General features: G+C 36.3%; 2 protein-coding genes across 8 annotated transcripts in view; one reads left to right on the top strand and one right to left on the bottom strand.

The window, feature by feature from the left end:
- The window catches only part of LOC141461006 (uncharacterized), a 463946-nt gene that overhangs the window by 92339 nt on the left and 350292 nt on the right, over positions 1-21315 (top strand). The window lies entirely within an intron of this gene.
- The window catches only part of rols (zinc-RING finger and ankyrin repeat domain-containing protein rolling pebbles), a 280008-nt gene that overhangs the window by 85656 nt on the left and 173037 nt on the right, over positions 1-21315 (bottom strand). For 2 of the 7 annotated variants that reach the window (XM_074141594.1, XM_074141600.1), the window contains exon 1: positions 16046-16464. The exons of the other annotated variants lie outside the window; for them this stretch is intronic. In XM_074141594.1, the coding sequence (XP_073997695.1) occupies positions 16046-16106 (61 nt within the window). In that variant the 5' untranslated portion in view covers positions 16107-16464. Of the gene's footprint in view, positions 1-16045; positions 16465-21315 lie in introns of those variants that run through there. 7 annotated transcript variants of the gene reach the window in all.

The raw sequence follows: 21315 nt of genomic DNA, 5'->3' as shown, positions 1-21315 counted from the left end.
TCTCTTTAGTCTCCTGAGGCGTTTTGCCTTTCATAAAGTAGTGTTTAATCAACACACGAAATTCTTTTTCGTCCATTTTTTGAAAATCACTCGACTTCCTCGATTCAAACGAATGCCAAACACAAAGAAATAGACCGATCTGGCTGAAACTTGGTGTGTGTTCTTCCAAGAGATGCTACTAACTAAACATAACCTCGATACGCGCCAGTGGTGCTATCTCTCTGACTTTGCACGGACTTTTCAAACGACCCTCGTATACTGTTGGATAGCTATCGAACAGATATATTTTCGATTTGGAGTTTCGATATCGGAATTACGTGTTTTTTTAGCTGTGCGAAGGGTGGGATGAAGAGAGAAGCTGTATTTAAAAAAAAAAAAATATTAAGAAAAATATTCATTTTTGAAAGATTTCGATTAATTAACGTTAAAATCACTTAATTTTTTATGTGTTTCGTACAGAATTTAAAAAAACAAATAATTTTGGTTACTGGAACGTCTAAATTAGGGAATATTTTGCATTTATTGTTAGAATTTGAAATTGATTTACTATCGATCAATCAATTTCAAATTATAACAATATAATCAATTTTGCTGTACTACAGACGAAACTTTTTGTTTTTAAATGAACTTTGATTTTCGGCCCGGCGCACTTTAAAATTTAAAAGTCAATATTTTTTGAAACTCCCTAGAGGACACCTATATAACAAAATGTCTGGGGGACTTCCTTTAATAATAAACAGGAAATATAGTGGAAAATTGTCATTAAATAATGGATCTTTATTCATCCTTAAAGTTATAAAACAGATGATAAGTTTTTATAATAAAATTTACGATTATAAAGAATAATTTATCGTCAGGTATATTTTTCCCGCCTACACGGCTAACTAAATAGCCTTGCGGTTACAGATGTTAAGAGCTCAAAACCTTAACAAATGGTAACTAAATTATAAATCTTTTTTTTTTTTACAACAAGAGGGTAATAAAAAAGTCAATAAATTAAGTATACAGGAATAATATAAAATAAAACTCGAAGTTATACGGCTGTTTTGTGTTGAATGAATGAGCACCTTTGGTCAATGAATGAATGAACTTATAGTTGACAGGAAATACACTCAATGTACTTCCTCAACTTGAACTTAAGCACGATTTTCGACAAAAAAAGTGCAAATAGAGTGAAAAATTATTTCATTAAATAGATAACTTCCGTTTGAAAAGTTGCCTTCGACTCTCTATTCCTTCCTTCCTAATAGTGTATAAGTAAATGACGACATAGGGGAAATTCAAAACCCACCTTCTTTCCTTAACCAGTTAAGTGAGTTCGACGTGTATACACTTCAAACCAAATCTCTATTACAGTGCGCGTTCGACGTGTTATACTCGTAAAAAATATAAAATTGCCATTAACTATAAAAACTCGAAATTTTAATAAAATACAAATAAGAATATTATTTGGTGGGGATGTTTCCTTGTATCTTATCAATAGAACTGCCAAGTATTTTATACGGAGGGGCAGGAGGGAGCCAGCCAAATGATAAGTGGTTGGTACATGTTTGGTCTCCGCATTAGAGATTGGGGAATTACCTCACACAAATAGAAGCTCTCAACCCTTGTGCAATGCCCGTTTTTTACCTTAGATAGGAGGTTCAAACCTCAGTACGAGCATGATTTCATTTTGCACAGTATTCAAAAAGCTATTGCGTCGTCCCTGGTTAACCAAGAGCAATGTATACGTGAAGCGGTGCAAGATTTTTGAATGAGCACAGAATGCTCTGGTAATCTCAAGCCCCAGAGATTGCAGTGACTATCACGACTATTGTAAACTTTTGGTTGTTTTGCCCTGCGTTCGACGTGTGTACACGTCATTGTCTGAATTTAATTCCGCACGCTGTGGGTTTTTTTTTTTTTTTTTTACAACTAAATTCCACGCCTTAACTGGTTAATAGGCTTTTCCTGCAGCATTTTCAAATAAGAGTGTGGCAGATTTAAGGGAAATCCTAAGAAAAGTGGAAAAATCTATTCAAGAAAAATGGTACTTCCGGTTGAGCCGGATGTGATCCAAACTTTTCCTTGGCATCCTTTGTTAAGCTTTCTAAGTGAAATATTAAATAGTTGAAATAACCTCAAAAACAGCAGTTTGTGTCTTGCATGTTTGCTGTACCCAAACAGAGCTGTACAATCGACTACCTCTAAAGATGTTGCTATAACAACTGTTCAAGTGTACTGCAGTATTGAGTACTGTTCTTGCGGTTAGGCTGAGATGTTAAGAACCCTAAAAAATGATCTAACTAGACCCTTGCCCATTTTTAGAACAAGTATACAGATAAGCGGAAGTTTGATTGAAGCAATGCTGCCGAGTTTAAGAACTAAAAACCAATTCTGAAAATATACTTACGAAGAATGGAAACAAACAAATAATTGTTTAGTAATTAAAAGTTAATGTAAAATTGTCAATTAAAGAAATATAATTAAATAGAAATGGAGGTCAACGGAAAGGCTCATAACTTTCATTTGATTAAAGTAGTGGAAACTATACTATCATGTCAACACTTTCACACCTCTGCCGGAAGCTGTGCCACTTTTTTTCTTTTCTTTTGGAGAATGAACAGCGATCAGTATTTCCTCTTTTTCTTAATAAGTCGTATAAGCGGAAGTATCACGATCATGATCATGATTCTAATTATCGGCTACTTTTTTTTCTCCACCGGAAGTATTCTGGAGCTGTTCACACCAGATTTATTTTTGGCTACGGGGGCGGGCTCAGTTTTCTGGTGATATATAATTTTTTTTGATATTCGCCACCCTTTGTGGGGAAATTAATATGCCAAGAATAAAATTTTTGACATCTTATGTTAATACTCTAGAGCAGAGTAGTTATTGGCGCCCGGAGCTTTTTTCAGTGTACTGCCGGCCTCCGGACAGTGTTCTCTCTTTACAGAAACCACTGTCCATCACCGGACAGTGAGCTGTAAGAAGCTCCTAGGAAGAGAAAATCTAAGGGTCAGCAGCTGGATTCGAACCTGGGACCAGCGCGTGGGAGTCCAGTACGCTAACCGCATAGCTAATTCCTTCCCTATTATTATTACTATTACATATTATTTAATCAAATCAGCCCCTAAGAAAAATTTAATTAAAAAAATACAACCATTTTAAAAAAATCCTATTTATAATTTTGGTAGTTACGTAATTTTCAACTGAATGAATTAGTTTCTTATCAATTTCATTGATATTTTTTTGGTTATCAGAATTATTTTAGCAGCATATTTTTGTTAATCTCTTGAAGGAGGGGGGTGCACAATTTTTTTGTTTACCAAATTAAAAACCTTTTTTATCAATGATATAACGATATAGATATCGTACTAGTGTAATGGGTATTGAAAGCGTTCATTCAAAAAAAAAAATTATCATGAATATTCATTCAAAAATTTTGATTCATAAATATTAGTATCAATGATTTTTACTAAGTATGAATGGGTTATTATTGTAAACTTCCGATTTTACGTAGTTTTTTTTGCAGGAAGTAATAATTTCGGACATCAATGTGTTTTTTTGTGTTTGTGTGTGTAAGTTTCACCGGATTTTCACTTCTGGGGGGAGGGGGAAATAAAAATAGCGTGCAAACTCGCCACGACTTTTTCCTACAAGATAATTTTCAATTACGTATTACATTTCAAAACTACGAATTATTGGAACATAATTAGTGATGATGAATCAAAAATCGTGGTTGTGGTTATTTTCCGTGAGAAAAATTCCCTCCCAAAAAAAGCTACTTCCGGTAGTCGAAGGATTTCGAAATTGTTCGTGTTATTTACTGCTGAAAATCGTAATGTTCCCCATTAACAAGGTGCGGGGAGGGCCGGAAATCACTTGGCGTACTAGTAACACGAATAAAACTATTCCTATTGGTTAGATGGTCAGATTTCCAACGCGGAGATCGAATCCAGCTGTTGGTCCTTAGCATTTTACAGCTGATTGTCCGGTGATGGAGAAAAAAATAAAAAAAAGATACACTATGCATTCGGTTTGTTTATCAGTCTGCACCTGTTCATATTTCAAGGTCTTCTTCCCTAATTTCTTCCTACGTAATTATTGATTATTCATTAATACATTCTCCTACTATTTCTGGCATCCATTTTTTTTTTAAAGGGTTTCCTCAAAGTCCAGCTCTTTGGAAGTGTGGAGGGGGTAATGCAAGTTTTTTTTGAAACTAGTCGCCCACACGTCTAGGCGATTTCACACACACAGACAAATAACTAACTAAATGATGCTACAAAGTTTTACTGGCGAGGCTCTCTGCCCCCCAAGGACAACGACTAACGTTTACGTTCCTGGTTCCATGACAACCGAACGAATGTTAAGTCACACCTACGCATACTTCTCTCTTCCTTCAATTCTCCCCATCACCTGTTGCGCTGTGTAGAGTTGTAGCTCTCTCTCTCTCTCTCTCTCACCTCTGAATGTATTATCACACTTTGTGAATGGGTAAAAGTTTCATTCAAACATTTATCGGGTTACTTCATCAAGGTTCTTACTCTGCTTTGGTGTTCTAGATTTGTTTTTTTTTGGGGGGGGCTTTCATCTCACTCAGGTATTGGTCCAGAATTTTGCAGTTTTCACCACGAAATATATCTGTTTTGAGGTCCTCCCTGAGCCCCTCCGTTCACCCAATCCATAGCTGCTAATGTTTCTAAGGAAATTGTTAAATCTCAGTATTACTGTTCATACAAACAGTATTTCCTCCTTTTCTGCACAAATGTGAATAGTGAAGATGTAAATGGGGCGTGAAGAGCAGGAGGAGAGAGAAACTACCCCGTGGTAGCGAGCTCTGAAGGAAATAGATGAATGATGATGATCTTCAGACTGCGAGGAAGTCGTGGAGGGCCATTGACGATTGTGTTGGCAAGGTATATTGCCAGCAATGACAGTGGGGGGCTTTGAGACTGTAGAAATGGATTAGAGCAATTACAGAGAACAGAGTATGGAACTTGGGATATTCCATCTTGGCAAGTTCTTGTACGAATGGAATGTTGAGGTCGTCATGAAGAGTGAGTTTATTGGTGTAGAAATGAACGCCAACTGTCTGTCAAACGTTTTGATTGAAATTGCTGACATGTCTGGTCTTGCAAGATTAAAATTACATAATGAAAATGACGTCATTCAATATTAGTAATTACTTCTTTCATTGTAAAGCTAATCGATCTAATAAAAAATCATGTACTTACCGCCTGTAAACTTACAATCGATACAATTGTCAAAGAAAGGAACAGGAACAATCGATCCACACTTACCTGAAAACAGAAACAATAAATGGGTTACTACAAGATACTAATTGTACATGTGAGGGACGATAGCTTTTCGATGAGATCAGGAGTCGCCTGCAGGAGGCGTTGTCTGTAATTCTTTCAATGATTCAGGTTACAAGTGTTGCAAAAATTTAGGTATAAAGGCTTCTCGGTGGTGTTTTAGGATAGGTTTGCAGATAATTGGGTTATCCATTATATTTTATCTGGGTTCGCTATAATTATTCCCCTCCCTAAAACCTCCTTATGTCAATCTTAATCTTGGGAAGAGTGTTGGTGTAGCGTCAAGAGCTTGGCTTCGTATGCGAGAGATCGCCGGTTCGAATCCCGCGTATGGCTACTTTTTATTTGTTAGAACAAAAATTGTTTTTAGTAAACTATGAGCTTCCGCCCCCCACCCGTCCACGACACCTAATTGGTAGTTGGAGGTTAAACCCCGCCCTGAAAAAATAGTCGATTAGTTTACTTTACTTTACTCCGGCACATATGGTTTAGTATCTTGCCCGTGCTAGAGTGTCGAACTTCTTAGCCAACAAGTCGTGACTGAAGGTGACTTTTATTTTCATTGCCCAGGTCATAGACTTTCCCAAAGTATTATTGAGTGTCCTTCCAATAAATGAACGTTTTCGTTAAAAGCTCCCAAATTTGAAGAAATTATTCCAATATCTGACTACAGAGAGAGTAGTACAGGAGTCCTGATCACTATTTATTTATTTCTCTACTCGATATATCGATTAAAGGTTAGTAGGACAAACATCGGACAGATCATTTATAACTGTATCACAGTTTTTTTTTTTTGCTGTACCAGATACAAGTGGTAAAGTCAGATGTAAAGTTTAAAAGCCTAGTTTGTTGGATGAAATGCGGAAACCAAAGTAGGGGAAGATAAAAAATACAGCACTCATGACGTGTATCTGTGCACGAATTTCACCGGATATCAGTACTTCCAAAATTAGGAGGGAAAAAGGAATAATGAAAGGCGGCCAAAAAAGAGAATATCCGCAAATGTCGACAGAAAAAAAAAAATTAATTAATGGAACTTTTACTAAATGTTAGTTTGCTTCCTTATAATAAATCAGAACTTCTGAGTAGTGCTGCACGAGACCGAGACGAGGCGAGACTTTATGCAGTCTCTCGATCTCGGTCTCGGTCTCGGTCTCGGTCGCTCAAGTCTCGGTATCGTCGAGATATCTCGGTCTCGGTCTCGGTTTTTTGAATTTTTGTTTAAGTATTAAAAGCGGTTTGCTATTAATAATCTTTTCAAAAAATGTTATTATTTTCTAATAATTATTTTAATTTATATATTGGTAATGAAAATGTGTGTAAAAGAAGACAACTACTTACACTTCAATGCATCATATATTACTATTACTGTTATATATCTTTATATAATTTCAAAAAGATGTTAAAAACGCGCCAAATGAAAGTCCCAAATCACATATCTGCCTGCTATAACAAGTCGATTCGTGAAATAAAAAAATACACCTCCCAACAAACTTCCCGCTCCATTAGTTATGGCTGTTGGTGAAGATAAAGAATCTGATGATTCACCTTTGGCGACGACGACGACTGCATCAATATTTTTGCACCATTTGCTCAAAAATCAGCAAATATCACCGAAGCATGGAAGACAGAAATAATTAATCACACCAAATTAGACCAAGCACCAGTAGACGTTGACATTTTAGACTGGTGGAAAACACTTGAGAATTCCTTCAAAAATTTGTCTAGAATGGCAAAAGATATTTTTAGTATCTGTGCAACTTCAGTGCCATCGGAAAGATTATTTTCGCAAGCTGCGATGATAATGACCAATAGAAGATCTTCTCTAACTTCTGACTCAGTAAAAGCTCTTTTATGTATCAATGCTTGGGCAAAGTGTATCTTAAAAACGAAAATTTGTGGCAATATTTTTTAGGTGCATAGATAGTCTTTTTTTTCAAATTCACTAATTCCAAAATTCTAAAATTTAATTCAAATAATATCAAAGTTCAAAGTATTAGATTATTAATAGTGAAATTTATGAAATGGAATGAATGAATGATATGAATAGTGAAATTTAGTGAATTTTTTGTAATTCGAAGGGGGCCGCCAAGGTAGCCGAGCGGTGCGAGACCTGCGAAGCTAATGTGAATTGTGGTACTGGGTTCGATTCCCGGTCTTAGGCCTTGGATTTTATTTAATGGTTAATATGAGAAATTTATAGTAAAGTATATTAGGCGGTTATAGGCTAGACCCGCAATGCTAAAATGTATTGTTGGTTTAGTGGATTCGATTCCCCTGGTCTAGGCCTTGGATTTTATTTAATGGTTAATAAAAGAAATTTACAGTAAAGTATGTTTGCTAGTTGCCTCCGTCCGCGACACCTAATTGGTAGTTGGACGTAAAGCCCGGCCTGAAAAAATAGTCGATTACTTTACTTTGCTTACTTTACTTATGTAATTCGAAGTCAAATAGATGTAGTAATATTGAACATATATAATAAAATCGTAACTTTTAATAATTAATTCAATACCCGTAATGATTATTTATTAATAAAGAACACAATTTTATAATTTTGTAGCTAAAAATTAATATTTGAAAAACCGAGACGAGACCGAGATTTCTCGACGAGATATATATCATGTCTCGATCTCGGTTGCTCAAGTCTCGTCTCGTTTCTCGTGCAGCACTACTTCTGAGGGGGTTCTTTGGGACGCCCCCTCACACCATAAGATCATTTTTCAAAAAAAAAGAAAAAAAGTAATTCTAAATAAGCACGATATTCTTGAAGAAAGTATCAACGGCGCAATAGTCCTAAATTAACCTGAATCTACATTCCTTGAGATATGTACGTATTTCCTGTTAACTCTGAAGATCGAAAATTCGGCACGATTACAATATTTCTTCCTGTTCAAGGACTAAAGTGAAAAAATAAGGAAAACCTTAGAATTTGCACTAAATATTTAGTTTTGCTTTAAAATATTTGTAAAAAATTGAAATTGAAATTGTTTCTCGATATCACTTTTTTATTATCTGATCGTTAATGAAAATTTAAATGAACCATAAATATTCTGATATTCCTTTCCGGTTATGATAATATTTATGATGAAATAATAGTATATTATTAATTTTAAAACGATTATTTTAATCGTGGCCAGTAAATTCTGCAAAAAACCTTCGAATATTTGAATAAAGTCGATTTTACTTTGAATCGATTATTTTGTTTGCGATTTTTCTCGATTTTCTTTAAACCTGCTTTTCCCGCTACTAGGATATTTAGGACTAACACTCAGTTCGAAGTATTTTAGCGAGAAAAATAAATTTTAAAAACTGTAGCCAGAGCCAGAGTTAATTTAGACTTGATGCTAAAATGTTCGATGTTCTGAATAAGTGTACTGAAAAAAAGATAAACTATCACTAATCAACTAACATTAAATAATACTAACAAAATGACGCTACCGGAAGAACTACGTTGATGAATAGATTTTTTTTTTTTTACTTTTTAAAGGTTTTCTTCAAGATGACTTCCCTTAAAACCTTTGATTTTGTTCTCCGTGGCATGCATCCGGTTTTATGGAAAATCCCCCCCCCCCCAAATACGCCAAAAATTACCGGAAGTACCACTATCCTGGATGGAATTTTAATTTTTTTACAAAAATTCCTTAAAAAATTTCTCTTCTCCACCCAATACTAACCAAGTACGATATCTCTGACTACATCTTGAGAAACGACTAACATGGAACCCCGACACACGAGACTCGAAACGAATTGACCTCAATCTCAGGTACAAAATGTTGAAAAGACTACTCGACAATCGTTCTAAACTGGTCCTGATTTTTTTTTTTTGGCATTGGCTTCCGCCATACAGCCAGCATCGTCTAGGTGCTTATCACTAGAATATCACTCACTCTCCATTCTTACCTACAAATACATTCGCTTCACACATTCATCATTCTACTATATACTGCTATTTACATAAACTACTGCTAATGGATGGAGCAGCACTCTGTGCTCCTGCCATCCTTATAGCTTAACCAAAATTAAAATCACGTAATCCTTCTCTAAGCATTTTCTTCCATTCATTCTAATTCGGCTATAGCTTTTAAATACATTCATATTTCATTGCTAGCTCTGCTATCGACTTAAGCACATAAATGTTGGTGGAGAATATAATGTCTTCGTAACTGGTCCTGATCAATAAAAGAAAACTATATATCGCCCTAATTACCCCAATATGGACGTACCGGAATACGGAAGTGCCAAAAAAAAATTGAACATCAACCGACTTCAAACCTTGCGGTCTAAATTCCTGAGAACAGTAGTTAACGCTCCAGATTCTACGTCTCCAATCACACAATACACTCTGATCTAAATATTCCTCTTAGTTTCTGAAAATAGAGCCCCCAATCTCGGTACACAAAATTACACTACAAATCTGACAACAGTCATTACAACTCTCTGATCCACAACATGTCTACTACAACACTTGGTGGCCATCTCAACGCATAACGCCGACCTCCAAGAATGGTTGCCGCGTAAGCTTGCCAACCTAGGGGAAATAACGGCTTCTCCATCACTGGGATGGTCATCGTCCATTCCACTCATGTCTCTGGGTGCACATGCATGTGCGCATGTATGTATGTGCATATATATTTCTCTAAATCTACTATTTAGATCAAAATTTTTTTTTATTTGATTTATTTTTCTGGTAGGTATAATTCGTTTTGGGCATTTTGATGTGTAACTTCCTGTACGACGACAACAACTCCAGAATAGCAGTAAGAGAAAGTCGTGTGAGTCTACCAGATTTTATTTTCTCTCCGTGGAAATTCTCAAATTACCATATCGTATAATCTCTTTTGGAAGAGAAATAAATTTCTCTTCAATTTACTGTAATATCCGATCCATAGAATATTTTGCCGGAAACGAGGAATTTAATTCACTATGAATGCATCGATAAGTAATGCGCTAAATATGACATAAGCATGTGTTTTTTTTCTCTTTTTTATGAATCATCATAAAAACTTGTAATTTCAGTGAAAACTGAAAGTTAACAGGAAAGGAATACAGTTACAATTTTAGTGGGCGTACAAAAAAAATTACAGTGGGAAGGCGATTTTTAGAATGGTCTAGACCAAAAATATAATATCCGTTATTACATAACATTGATCAAGGTAGGAACATAACAGAAGTACATGTAGATCTGGAGGTGTAGAATGAGTTGGACGGTAATGAGGTCATTGCTGATATTGGTGACGTATTGGAAAAAATAGAATAATTTGTCGTTATTTTTGATTGGTTGTTTAGCGTTTTAATTCTCCCCTCCCCATCAATCTTTATCAGCTTTATGGGATTACAAAGTTGGTTGCTATGGTGTGAAGCACACAGCTTGGGCAACGTGTCACCATTTTAACCCCCCTACTTGTATTACACACTTTTTTTGTGGTGTCAAAATTATGGAGGCGTCACAATCAATAAATGTGGGTAGAATAGTGTTCAAGATATTTTTTTCAAATCCATATATTCACCCACACGATGAACTTTACCGTTTATACTTGGATCATTCTTTTACAGGTCACTTGTCTTTCCGGATTTTATGGGGAACTGTAAATTCTCCTTTCAACTCTAATGAACTCCAGATTGCTTCTAAGTTCTGTACAAAACTTATAGCTCTACATCTATAGCTCTGGAACTTTGAACTGAACTATTTTGGGGAGTGAGGGGTTCTTCCGGTTTAGGAATTTTGGTCCCCTGAATTATTTTGGTCTTCAAATGATTTTTAATTTTTAAGAGTGTACCGCAGGGAAGTATACTTGGCCCCGTTCTCTACACAGTATACACATCAGATATACCTGTACAACTCTCTACACTACTCTGTACATATGCAGACGACACAACCATACTAGCTACAAGTAGAGATCCTACATCAGCTTCATACAAGTTACAGACACACATGAAATAGAATCCTGGGCAAAGAAGTGGCGGATTAAAATGAACCTACAGAAATGCCAGATGCCACGTTTACTCTCCGGCGGGGCTCCTGTCCATCTGCCATCTTTAATAGCAATCCTCTTCCTAGGTACAGATCTGGTGCGCTACTTGGTGCGCTGTTTATAGACAGAGACTCACGTGGAACCCACATACTAGACTTACAATACAAGCAATGACGAAACGTGCGAAACTGCTTTACAGACTACTTGGGACGACGCTCCAAATTACCCATTGAACTCAAACAGCTTAATATACAACACTATTCTCAAACCTATGTGGACTTACGGCACTAGAACTGTTTGGGTTCAGCCAAACCTACAAAACATACGGACTGTAACAGAGACATTTCAGTCAAAATTACTTCGACAGATAGGTGACGCTCCTGTCTACGGTGACTAACCTCACTCTTCTCACCGACCTCAACATTCCCTTCAATAGACCAACTCGCTAAGACTAAATACCAAAAGTTCTAGCTCTAATCCTCTTGTACTGTCTCTCGCTTCCTCTGACATCGCTAATAATCCACCTCGCCCGACTGAATCGCCAGTGGTCCCCGAGACATCCTTGCTAAAGATTATTGTATCCTGTAGAGAGCGCTACCACTGGGTAGTTTCTCTCCTCCTGCCTTTCACGTATCCATTTATCCTTCATTCTCCCTATTTACTTATTGTATATTATATATTACATAGTTTGTAAATAACAAAATAAGTTTAGTTTTTAAGATATTTTACAGAACAAAATATCCACCGACTAAAGGTCATTTTCTAAAAATCATGTTTTTTTTGTTATTCAGCGAGGTTCGAAACAGTCATTTCCCGTAAAAACGTATCCTTTTCCCCATAATTCTTACAGGAAACTGTGATCTAACAAATCTTAGCTTCATTCACCATACAAACGCTCCATATAAAGGCAAAGGTTTAACGAGCCGTACTTGAACCTTGTCCTACTTAATTCCTCCAGGAGAAAACTATAATATAGACTGTTATCCTCTGTATAACCTATAATAATAGAAAACTTCCTTCAGCCGTACGTACATCAAAATGCGTTTCGATGATAATCTAATCAAAACATCTACATCTAAATAAAATGCATCTAAAGTAATTAATTAAAAGATGACTTTAACGCACGTTTTATTGGCCATTTAAACCACGAACTACCAATAAATTGTCTTCATTTAATTTAGATGCAATTTTTTTTTTGTTTCCAGAAAACTATACAGACACACAAATGCACATCCCAAAAAATAAAAAAATAAAAAAGTAAAAAAAAAAAAAATCCCAGCCTTCTATATCGTTAACCTCACCTTCCTCTATTCATACTTTATCTAATTGATCTCCCTCTCTCTCTGTCTGAAAGCAATGAATACGAACAACACGCGTTGGTCTGCGGAGTATCAGCGGCAAAGATTTCTTTTTGTTTTAATCATCTACATATAGAGGATACGCATAGTTGCACGTACTATGCAGCAAGGTGGCCTCACATCTTTCTTACCTGGCAGACAGTTTAGTTATAAATATAAATTAACTGCACTTCTCTCGTGTGTCGGAAAAAAATATTATATGTAGTAATAAAAATAGAATATTATCTAATATAATATGGAGTTCTACCGGCACATTTATCTTCTTACTAGGTAAGGATCATGGCCAAATATTGCACCGGAAATAACCCCCTGAGTTGGCAAAAGTGGTAGCTAAAACTTTAAAACATAAAAGGCATAGCATCAGGGCATTTGACTGTGACGTAGTGATTAAAATCCCTCCACCAGAAGTGAATTGATTTGTCACAAATATTACTCAAAAATATCTCGCAGCTTTCTACTACACACACAGTGCTCATAGTGGTCTATAACGGTCATCTGAGACCTAAATTCTATTTAGGATACCACCTAGGAGTAGGAATTGTTTTTAGGCTTTTCCTTTAAGGTAATATTTCTGTAAAATATATGGCCTTGTGCCCTACAAAGTAAAAGTAAAGTAATGCCTTTTTTTTTCTGGCAGTCTTTATGTCTATTTACCCAAATTTGGTGTCGTGGAAGGCGACTAACATTCTTAACAACAAAATTTCTCATATTAACCATTAAATAAAGTACACGACCTAGACATCAGAAATCGAATCCACTAACCAACAAAACATCTTAGCTTTGCGGGTCTAGTCTATAACCGCCTAACTTCCTTTATTATAAATTTCTCATATTAACCATTAAATAAAATCCAAGACTTAAACCAGGGGAATCGAATCCACTAACCAACAATACATCTTAGCTTTGCGGGTCTAGCCTATAACCGCCTAACATACTTTACTATAAATTTCTCACATTAACCATTAAATAAAATCCAACACCTAGACCAGGAATCGAATCCACTAACCAACAATACATCTTAGCTTTGCGGGTCTAGTCTATAACAGCCTAACACACTTTACTATAAATTTCTCATATTATCCATTAAATAAAATCCAACACCTAGACCAGGAATCGAATCCACTAACCAACAATACATCTTAGCTTTGCGGGTCTAGCCTATAACCGCCTAACATACTTTACTATAAATTTCTCATATTAACCATTAAATAAAATCCAACACCTAGACCAGGAATCGAATCCACTAACCAACAATACATCTTAGCTTTGCGGGTCTAGCCTATAACCGCCTAACATACTTTACTATAAATTTCTCATATTAACCATTAAATAAAATCCAACACCTAGACCAGGAATCGAATCCACTAACCAACAATACATCTTAGCTTTGCGGGTCTAGCCTATAACCGCCTAACATACTTTACTATAAATTTCTCACATTAACCATTAAATAAAATCCAACACCTAGACCAGGAATCGAATCCACTAACCAACAAAACATCTTAGCTTTGCGGGTCTAGCCTATAACCGCCTAACATACTTTACTATAAATTTCTCATATTATCCATTAAATATAATCCAACACCTAGACCAGGAATCGAATCCACTAACCAACAATACATCTTAGCTTTGCGGGTCTAGCCTATAACCGCTCGACTACAGTGGCGCTGAAAAATAGTTCAGAAAACAGCACTTTCAGCCGCATAATGTTTCGAAAAACTTATAGATACATGGCCTTGATGTCAGCTAAACCAAACATCAACTTTTGCACAGCCTACCGACTGAAAGTCAGGACAGAATGACAGACACATAATTGATATTCGGTAGTTTATGCACTAATGTTTATTAATTATTGTATTTACGATTAGTTTAAAATCATTAAAGCAATTTTAATTAGCTTACTGAAATGTTAATCATAATCATTACCAATTAGAATCAAATTAAACTGTCATAATAAAAAATTAATAGAGTAGAATAAAAAGTAAGCGTAATAAAATTGTATGATAGCTATGACGGAATTAAGTTCTTATGCGAGTGGGTGTCATTAAACAGTTCGAGTTGAGATTATTAAATGAGAGCCGGATTGAGTTCCCTCTCTCTGTCTCTTTCCATCTGAATCTATTCTCGGAGTGAACAGCCTGACAGACTCATTGCGACTCACAAACTTACTGAGCATGCGCAGTAATAAAAACTTAATTTCCTCTCAGTTTTCTGACGAAAACACTGAAAGTCTGAAATCATTTATTTATTTATTTATTTTTAAGTTTCATTCTTTCTTAGCGGGTCCATCTTAAGACTTCGTTAATCGCGAATTTCCTTGACGATAGACGTCACTAATTTGGGAGCGTCATCGTCGATTCATGTTTCTATTTAACTGCGGTTTAATTCTTAAAGATTTATTTAAAAAAAATATGTACTAATATGTTGTAACAAAACACACAAATACTTAAGAAATATAAAAATATTGGTAGACTGTTCTTGATTGACTGTTTAGTTTTTGTAACTTTAATCTTAATTAGAGGTGCTTTTAATCACTTTCTTTGTAGTTACGGATTTACAAGAATTACAGGCACTTCTTGATGGCATCAATAACGGGGCATTAAAATAAAGAATTTCTTTGTCATAAGATTCATTGCTACTGTATACATGTATAGTTAATTGTATTGACAGAGAACGGTAATGATTGGGTTTATTATTAATGTTACAGCCTGCCACAAGAACCTGTATTTTTGTAGGATAGTAATAGTGTGGTTATTACAGCACTAGTTGAGAGCATAATACGTCATTTTCAAGATGAAATAGCAGTGTTGTACATAGGAATGTTATTCCCATGGGGATGCCATGGGAAACGTCCCATGGGATGGGATGGGATGGGACATCACACATTTGTATTTCCCATGGTAGTCGATACTTGATATTGTAAAATAAATTTAGGCTGATATTTGCAGTTGCGTAAGTGCAACAAGATAGAATTCATTCATCATCTATGTAACTGCATGGTGCTATGAGAAGGATTTCGAGTCTAAAGAATAATTCAGGTTTGCCTAGATTTTTTAAAGGCTCTGTCTAGGTTTTCTCAATTTTGTCGTTTTGAACATGTAGTCCTATTTAGTAGACACTAAACGTAAACTTTCATAAATTTAATTTATTTGAACTGTATTCCATATTAATATTATAATGGGAATCCCGTGGGATGGGATGGGATGGGACAGGCATAAATTGCCATGGGATGGGATGGGAAGGGACAGAAAAATATGTCCGATGGACAAGCCTGTGAAATGGGAGCATTTCAGAGCTAGTGTGCCGTTTACTGTTTGGTATCTTGACTAATGTGCCATGGACCAGAAAAAAGGTTGGGAAGCAGCACTGCTCTAAGAATACTTTTCAGAGAAATTAAAGAAAAAAATAAACTCACCTAAAACACTAAAACTAAGACTTCCTCCAATAGGTCTTCCTCGGCTGAGCGGAAGTGGCATATTTTTGTCATTCTAAATCTTTCCCCGAAAATTTTTAAGATATTTGGGTATAATAATGGAACAAAAATTCGCAAGCAAAGCAGATGTTTCTTATTAGCAAGGAATAATTTAGGCAATGAAATTCGAACACGTAAGCTTATCTATTCGATAAGATAATCGATATTGATCAATTACTGTTTTTTTTTTTCTCCAAAAAAAATGAACTTGTCACTGTGTAAAAAGCAACTAAACTACGATAGGAGCATGGCTTTGCACAGCGACTACCCCCTCCCCGCGAGCGAAGCGGTTTTCTGCTTTTCGAGATGTCGTTGGTTTTGCCCAGGGGAGGAAACAGCCCACGCTCAACTTAACTAAAACCGACTTAACCAAAGCGTGGGCTTTAGATATCTCTTCTGTCCCCGGTTCAGATATACCACCTCCTCTTTTTATCACCATACAAGTTTTCAATGGACCTTTTCAGCTTCTCCCCCCCACTCCAACCATTTCACACGTACGTAATCCTCATGTTTACCCACCCTACTGGCCACTTACCACTCTCCCCCAACCCGCTCATTCAGCAGATTAAGCACGAGGGGGGGATACGCACACGAACACAACGAGACTTTTCTAACACACTACTACTACTACACAGAATATCTACCTACTGATTCTGTTTTAGAGGTCGTCGTCGTACATTCTGTCGCAACACCTGCCTACGCTGTTAGTACTTTTCTTTTTATTATTGTTTTGAAGTGTACCCATATGTTTTTTTTGAATAGAACAGTTTATTGTGTTGGGGGGGGGGGCAGGGAGTTCCAATTCATTCACTGAAATAGTACTTACGAAAGGAATTTTATCAATGAATCATTTGGAAATTTGTTTCACTATTTTTTTTCGGCAGAACGGAAGTTTGTGGTATCAAATACGCAGTAAGCGGAAGAAATATGATCAACAATTGACTAAAGATTTTATCGATTTTCAGTTTTGACCGGAAATATATCCCATTTTGAGGAGGGCGTTTTTTTATTTCGGAAAAAGTGGTTTTGACAAATGGTCTGTGTCTGTCTGTCTGTCCATATTATTCGTTACTCAAAAGACCAAAAAAAAACAAATTGCAGGAAGTTGAGATTAGATGTTTCGCTCAAGCACCAACTGAGGATGCTATTGGTGGTCAAAAATCGGCCAGCGGAAGTAAAATAACTTTAGTATGAAAATTTCCAGCTTTTAGGAATATTTTTTTAAAAAATAAAACACGCTGATTTCTTTAAATCAGGTTTACTATTGTCTATATGCAGATATCTATAACTTTTATTTGAAACCGGAAATTGCGATTAATGGCACTTCCACTAATGCAGCAGGGGTCAGGCTTATGAAGGAACAAGCTCCTATTAGCATTAGGCAGGGAGGAGCGTATCAGGAGCTATATGAGAAGCTGGAGGCTGACCCTATTTTGGGCCTGCCTTTGGATGTTATGACCCCCAAAAATATAGCTTCGACAAGCCTTTCAAAGTCTGTATTTGGGGACCGGGAGGCTAGGAGACGCAGTCTCCCCCTAGTTGTGAGGGGGGACTCAATGTGGTACACGGACGGCTCCAGAAACGGTGGAAGGGGTAGAAGCGGGAGTGTACGGAGGGGAAAGCCGAAATGTAGGTGTTTCGGTTAGCCTAGGCTGAGCTAGCTGCAAATTAGATTCTGTGCTACCGAGATTGTTGGTCGAGATGAAGGTCGTGATTTTCTTGGACAGTCAGGCGGCTCTGCGAGGCTATCGGTTCTTACCAGGTCAATTCTAGGCTAGTATGGGGACTGTCTGGGTGCCCTGAAGGAAATTATTGACCAAAATAAGGTCTTTCTAGTGTGGGTGCCGCCTGGTCATTCAGGACATAAGGGAAACGAAGTGGCAGATTTATTGGCCCAGGAAACGCTCTGCGGGACAACGAAGTGTCCTATTTTGGGGTCTCCAAGTGTCTTAAGATTACGGCCATTAAACTATGGGTGCAGAAAGTAGGTCTCAAGAGTGGTGGCTTGCCACCACGGGGTAGAGACAGGCGAAGGAGTTCATTAGGGGGCTATTCGCCAAAGCTGACTGCAAAATTAATCCGTCAAGGCCGTGTGGAGATATAAGGATAACTGTAGGCCTATTAACCTGGGCCACTACAGGCTCAGGAAATACATGCATCGCATGGGCCTGGCAGATGATAGCCTTTGTAGGTTCTGTCTGGAGGAAGAGGAAACGGCACTGCACGTGTTTTCCTTTCCTTTATTCCTTTATACAGATTTCCTTTAGTGTCAATTTTTGAAAATTTACGGAAATATTTATAGGTACTGAGGTAGGAAGGTTATTTATAGGTTCACTGAGGTAGGAAGGTCATTTATAGGTTCTGAGGTAGGAAGGTTATATTTGTTAGAAAAATTCTTCAATCGGAAGTCTAGTCCATGGTTGTTCTCTTTTTGGGATTTCCTCAAAAATGATTTCAAAGATTTTCTGAAAAACTACGTTTATACATTACTTACATATGTAGACGTAGACTTATAAGTTTTACTTAGGGATTAGTTTCTGTAACGTTTCAGTGTTATATTTTACCAAATTTTTAAGTTGGTGAGAATTAAGTATGAACCATTTTTCTTAGATTTTATACATCGTCTTCAACATTTTCAATAAATATTTATGGCCTCAAGAATACCGCATTGTCAGTAACTTGAGCGAAAAAGTCGTGTGAGTGTCTTCCATTTTTTTTTAAACAAAGTAATTGTTACAAAGTATACTTAAGTACAGAGAAATTAAGTGCGTGTATGTTATCTATTTCCAGCCTAAAACAGTAATGAAAGACAAGTTAAATATAGGTGGCACATAGTAGCATTGTCAAAGTTCCGCTGTAGACTTGAGTTTTTTTTTTTTGTGGCTAACCCCGACCGGATACATCCTGTCTGTGAATGAATAGAGAATACAATATCTAGATATTTACAACAACCGGCACGCGATCCACTTCCTTGTTTAACTGAAATATCTCTACACAAATCTAGTTCCACATTAAACACTATTGTTTACATATCCATTGTTATAGTGAAGGATTTATTATTTTTTTTAAAAAAACTGTTGCACTGTTACTTAAAATGAGCGGAAGTACTTTAATTGGACTAAACTTTCAAATTTCCCTTGAATATGGGAAAACTAAAAATATATATTCAATAAATTTATACTTCCAGCTAAAGGGCGAGTGTTGGTCTAGTGGTCAAGATAGTGGCTTTATACTTGGGAGATCGCCAGTTCGAATCCTGCGTATGGCTACTTTTTATTTGTTAGAAAAAAATTGTTTATAGTCAACTATGAGCTTCTGCCCCCCTAATTGGTAATTGAACACCTAATTGGTAACGTTAAGCTCCGCCTGAAAAAATAGATGTTTACTTTTCACTTCCGGCTAATAGATTACCATCAAACTTTGAATTTCATCTACATATTCAATTTGATTGGTCGAAAAAGTCAAGTAAAATAGCTCTTTTGTGGAAATTTCCTTATGTTTCCAGAAAATTGTTTTTAGGATAGTAGATTTCCTTTAGTGCCATTTTCCTGTAATATATTACTAAGGGTGGGGGTCAAATGACTCGCTAAAATTTTGCGATGAAAAAACATTACTTCTCGTCCCGGGTTCGAATCCAGGCTGCTGGCCTTTAGATTTTTTTCTCTACCTAAGAGCAGCATCTTACAGCTCACTGGGTCCCGGTGATGGACAGTGGTATGTCTGTAACGAGAGAACACTGTCCGGAGGCCGGCAGCGCACTGAAAAAAGCTTCGGGCGCCAATAAACTCAGATGTGGACGCTTCGTAAATCATTTAAAAAAAAAAAAAAAATATATTAAGGGAAATTCAGACATGTTCTTCTTTTTTCATTTCCGCTTTTCTGATATCCAGTTTTAGACTTGCATTTCTACAGAATGTTTAGCGACCATTAGTGCCATGAAGATGTCGTAGTACAAGATCCTTTTGTGTCCTAATTAGATAAAGATTTTTTTTTTTTTCTGTTTTTAATGTATGCCCAAGTTAGCAGCTACTTCTTCTGTATGGTCCATGAGGAACCCCCTGCTGAGTAGAGATTAAATACAACCGTAGAATTGTCACTTAAGTAGGCATAATATGGGACCAGTGAACTCTGTGGGTTTGTGTGTAAGAGAGAGAGAGGGAGTGAGAAAGAGAGTGAGAGAGAACAAGTGAACGCAACATCTGGCCGTGCTGATTGAGGATATTCTCGTCAGAGAGCAGCACTAAGCTTCTCTCTCATTTGGTCGTACGTCACTGTTTTTTTTTTTTGTCAACAACAACAGCAACAACATCAACAGCCGAAACAACTGTCTGTACTAACTACATATTTAATAAATACGTACGCACTACTTTGTAAAACACACTATCCCAAAACTACAGCTCACACGTCATTAAGGCACCTGTTTTTGGGTTTTAAAATTTATAGAAACTAGATCATATATTTCCTAAAATGTCACCATATGGTGCGCACCAGAGATAGGCAATAAATTTAATTAATTAAATTCCAATTAAATTAAAACCGAAATTTAATTTTAATCATGTTTAAAATTAAAAAATTAAATCGACCAAAATTAGTTGACTCAAACTTTCAATAAGTGGCAAGTTAATCCCAGGTTGGTTCAATGTGATATAAAGTGAGATTTACTGTAATTTATGCAAAAGACTAAAACAATTACTTACAAATTAACTGAGTAATGTAGCCATGAATGAGATCTTTCCAATCGTCGTCCTAAACAACGAGGTTCCACCACAGTAGAATAGCAAAGGTGAAAGAGTAGAAATATGAGTTTAAGATAGTACTGTTTAAGTCTAGTGAGTCGTCAACTTGATTAAACATGAGTGTAGGTTGGTTCTATGTAAGTCTATTGAGTCGTCACTTGGTTAAATATGAAACTATTAATTAAGAAAAAATTATTAGCCAAAGTGACATTTAAGCTTAAGTACGCCGCCATTAGATCAGCTTGAAATGAATACGTTTGGTTAGAAATTTACTAATCAGATACTTACGAGGGTCGTTTGAAAAGTCCGTGCAAAAATAAAAACTACTTAATTTTTTGGGGTAAACCTTTTTTATTTTTCAACATAGTCTCCTTTTAGGCTTATACACTTCGTCCAACGCTGCTCTAGTTTGTTGATCCCTTCCGAATAATAGGATTTGTCCAAGTCTGAAAAATAGCCATTCGTTTCTGCAATCAC

Source organism: Rhodnius prolixus, unplaced genomic scaffold (genome assembly GCF_049639745.1).
Source record: "Rhodnius prolixus isolate KJV_2025 unplaced genomic scaffold, Rpr scaffold_6, whole genome shotgun sequence".
Taxonomy (NCBI): domain Eukaryota; kingdom Metazoa; phylum Arthropoda; class Insecta; order Hemiptera; family Reduviidae; genus Rhodnius; species Rhodnius prolixus.
Note: the sequence above shows the minus strand (reverse complement) of the source record. Positions and strands in the feature narration are given on the sequence as shown.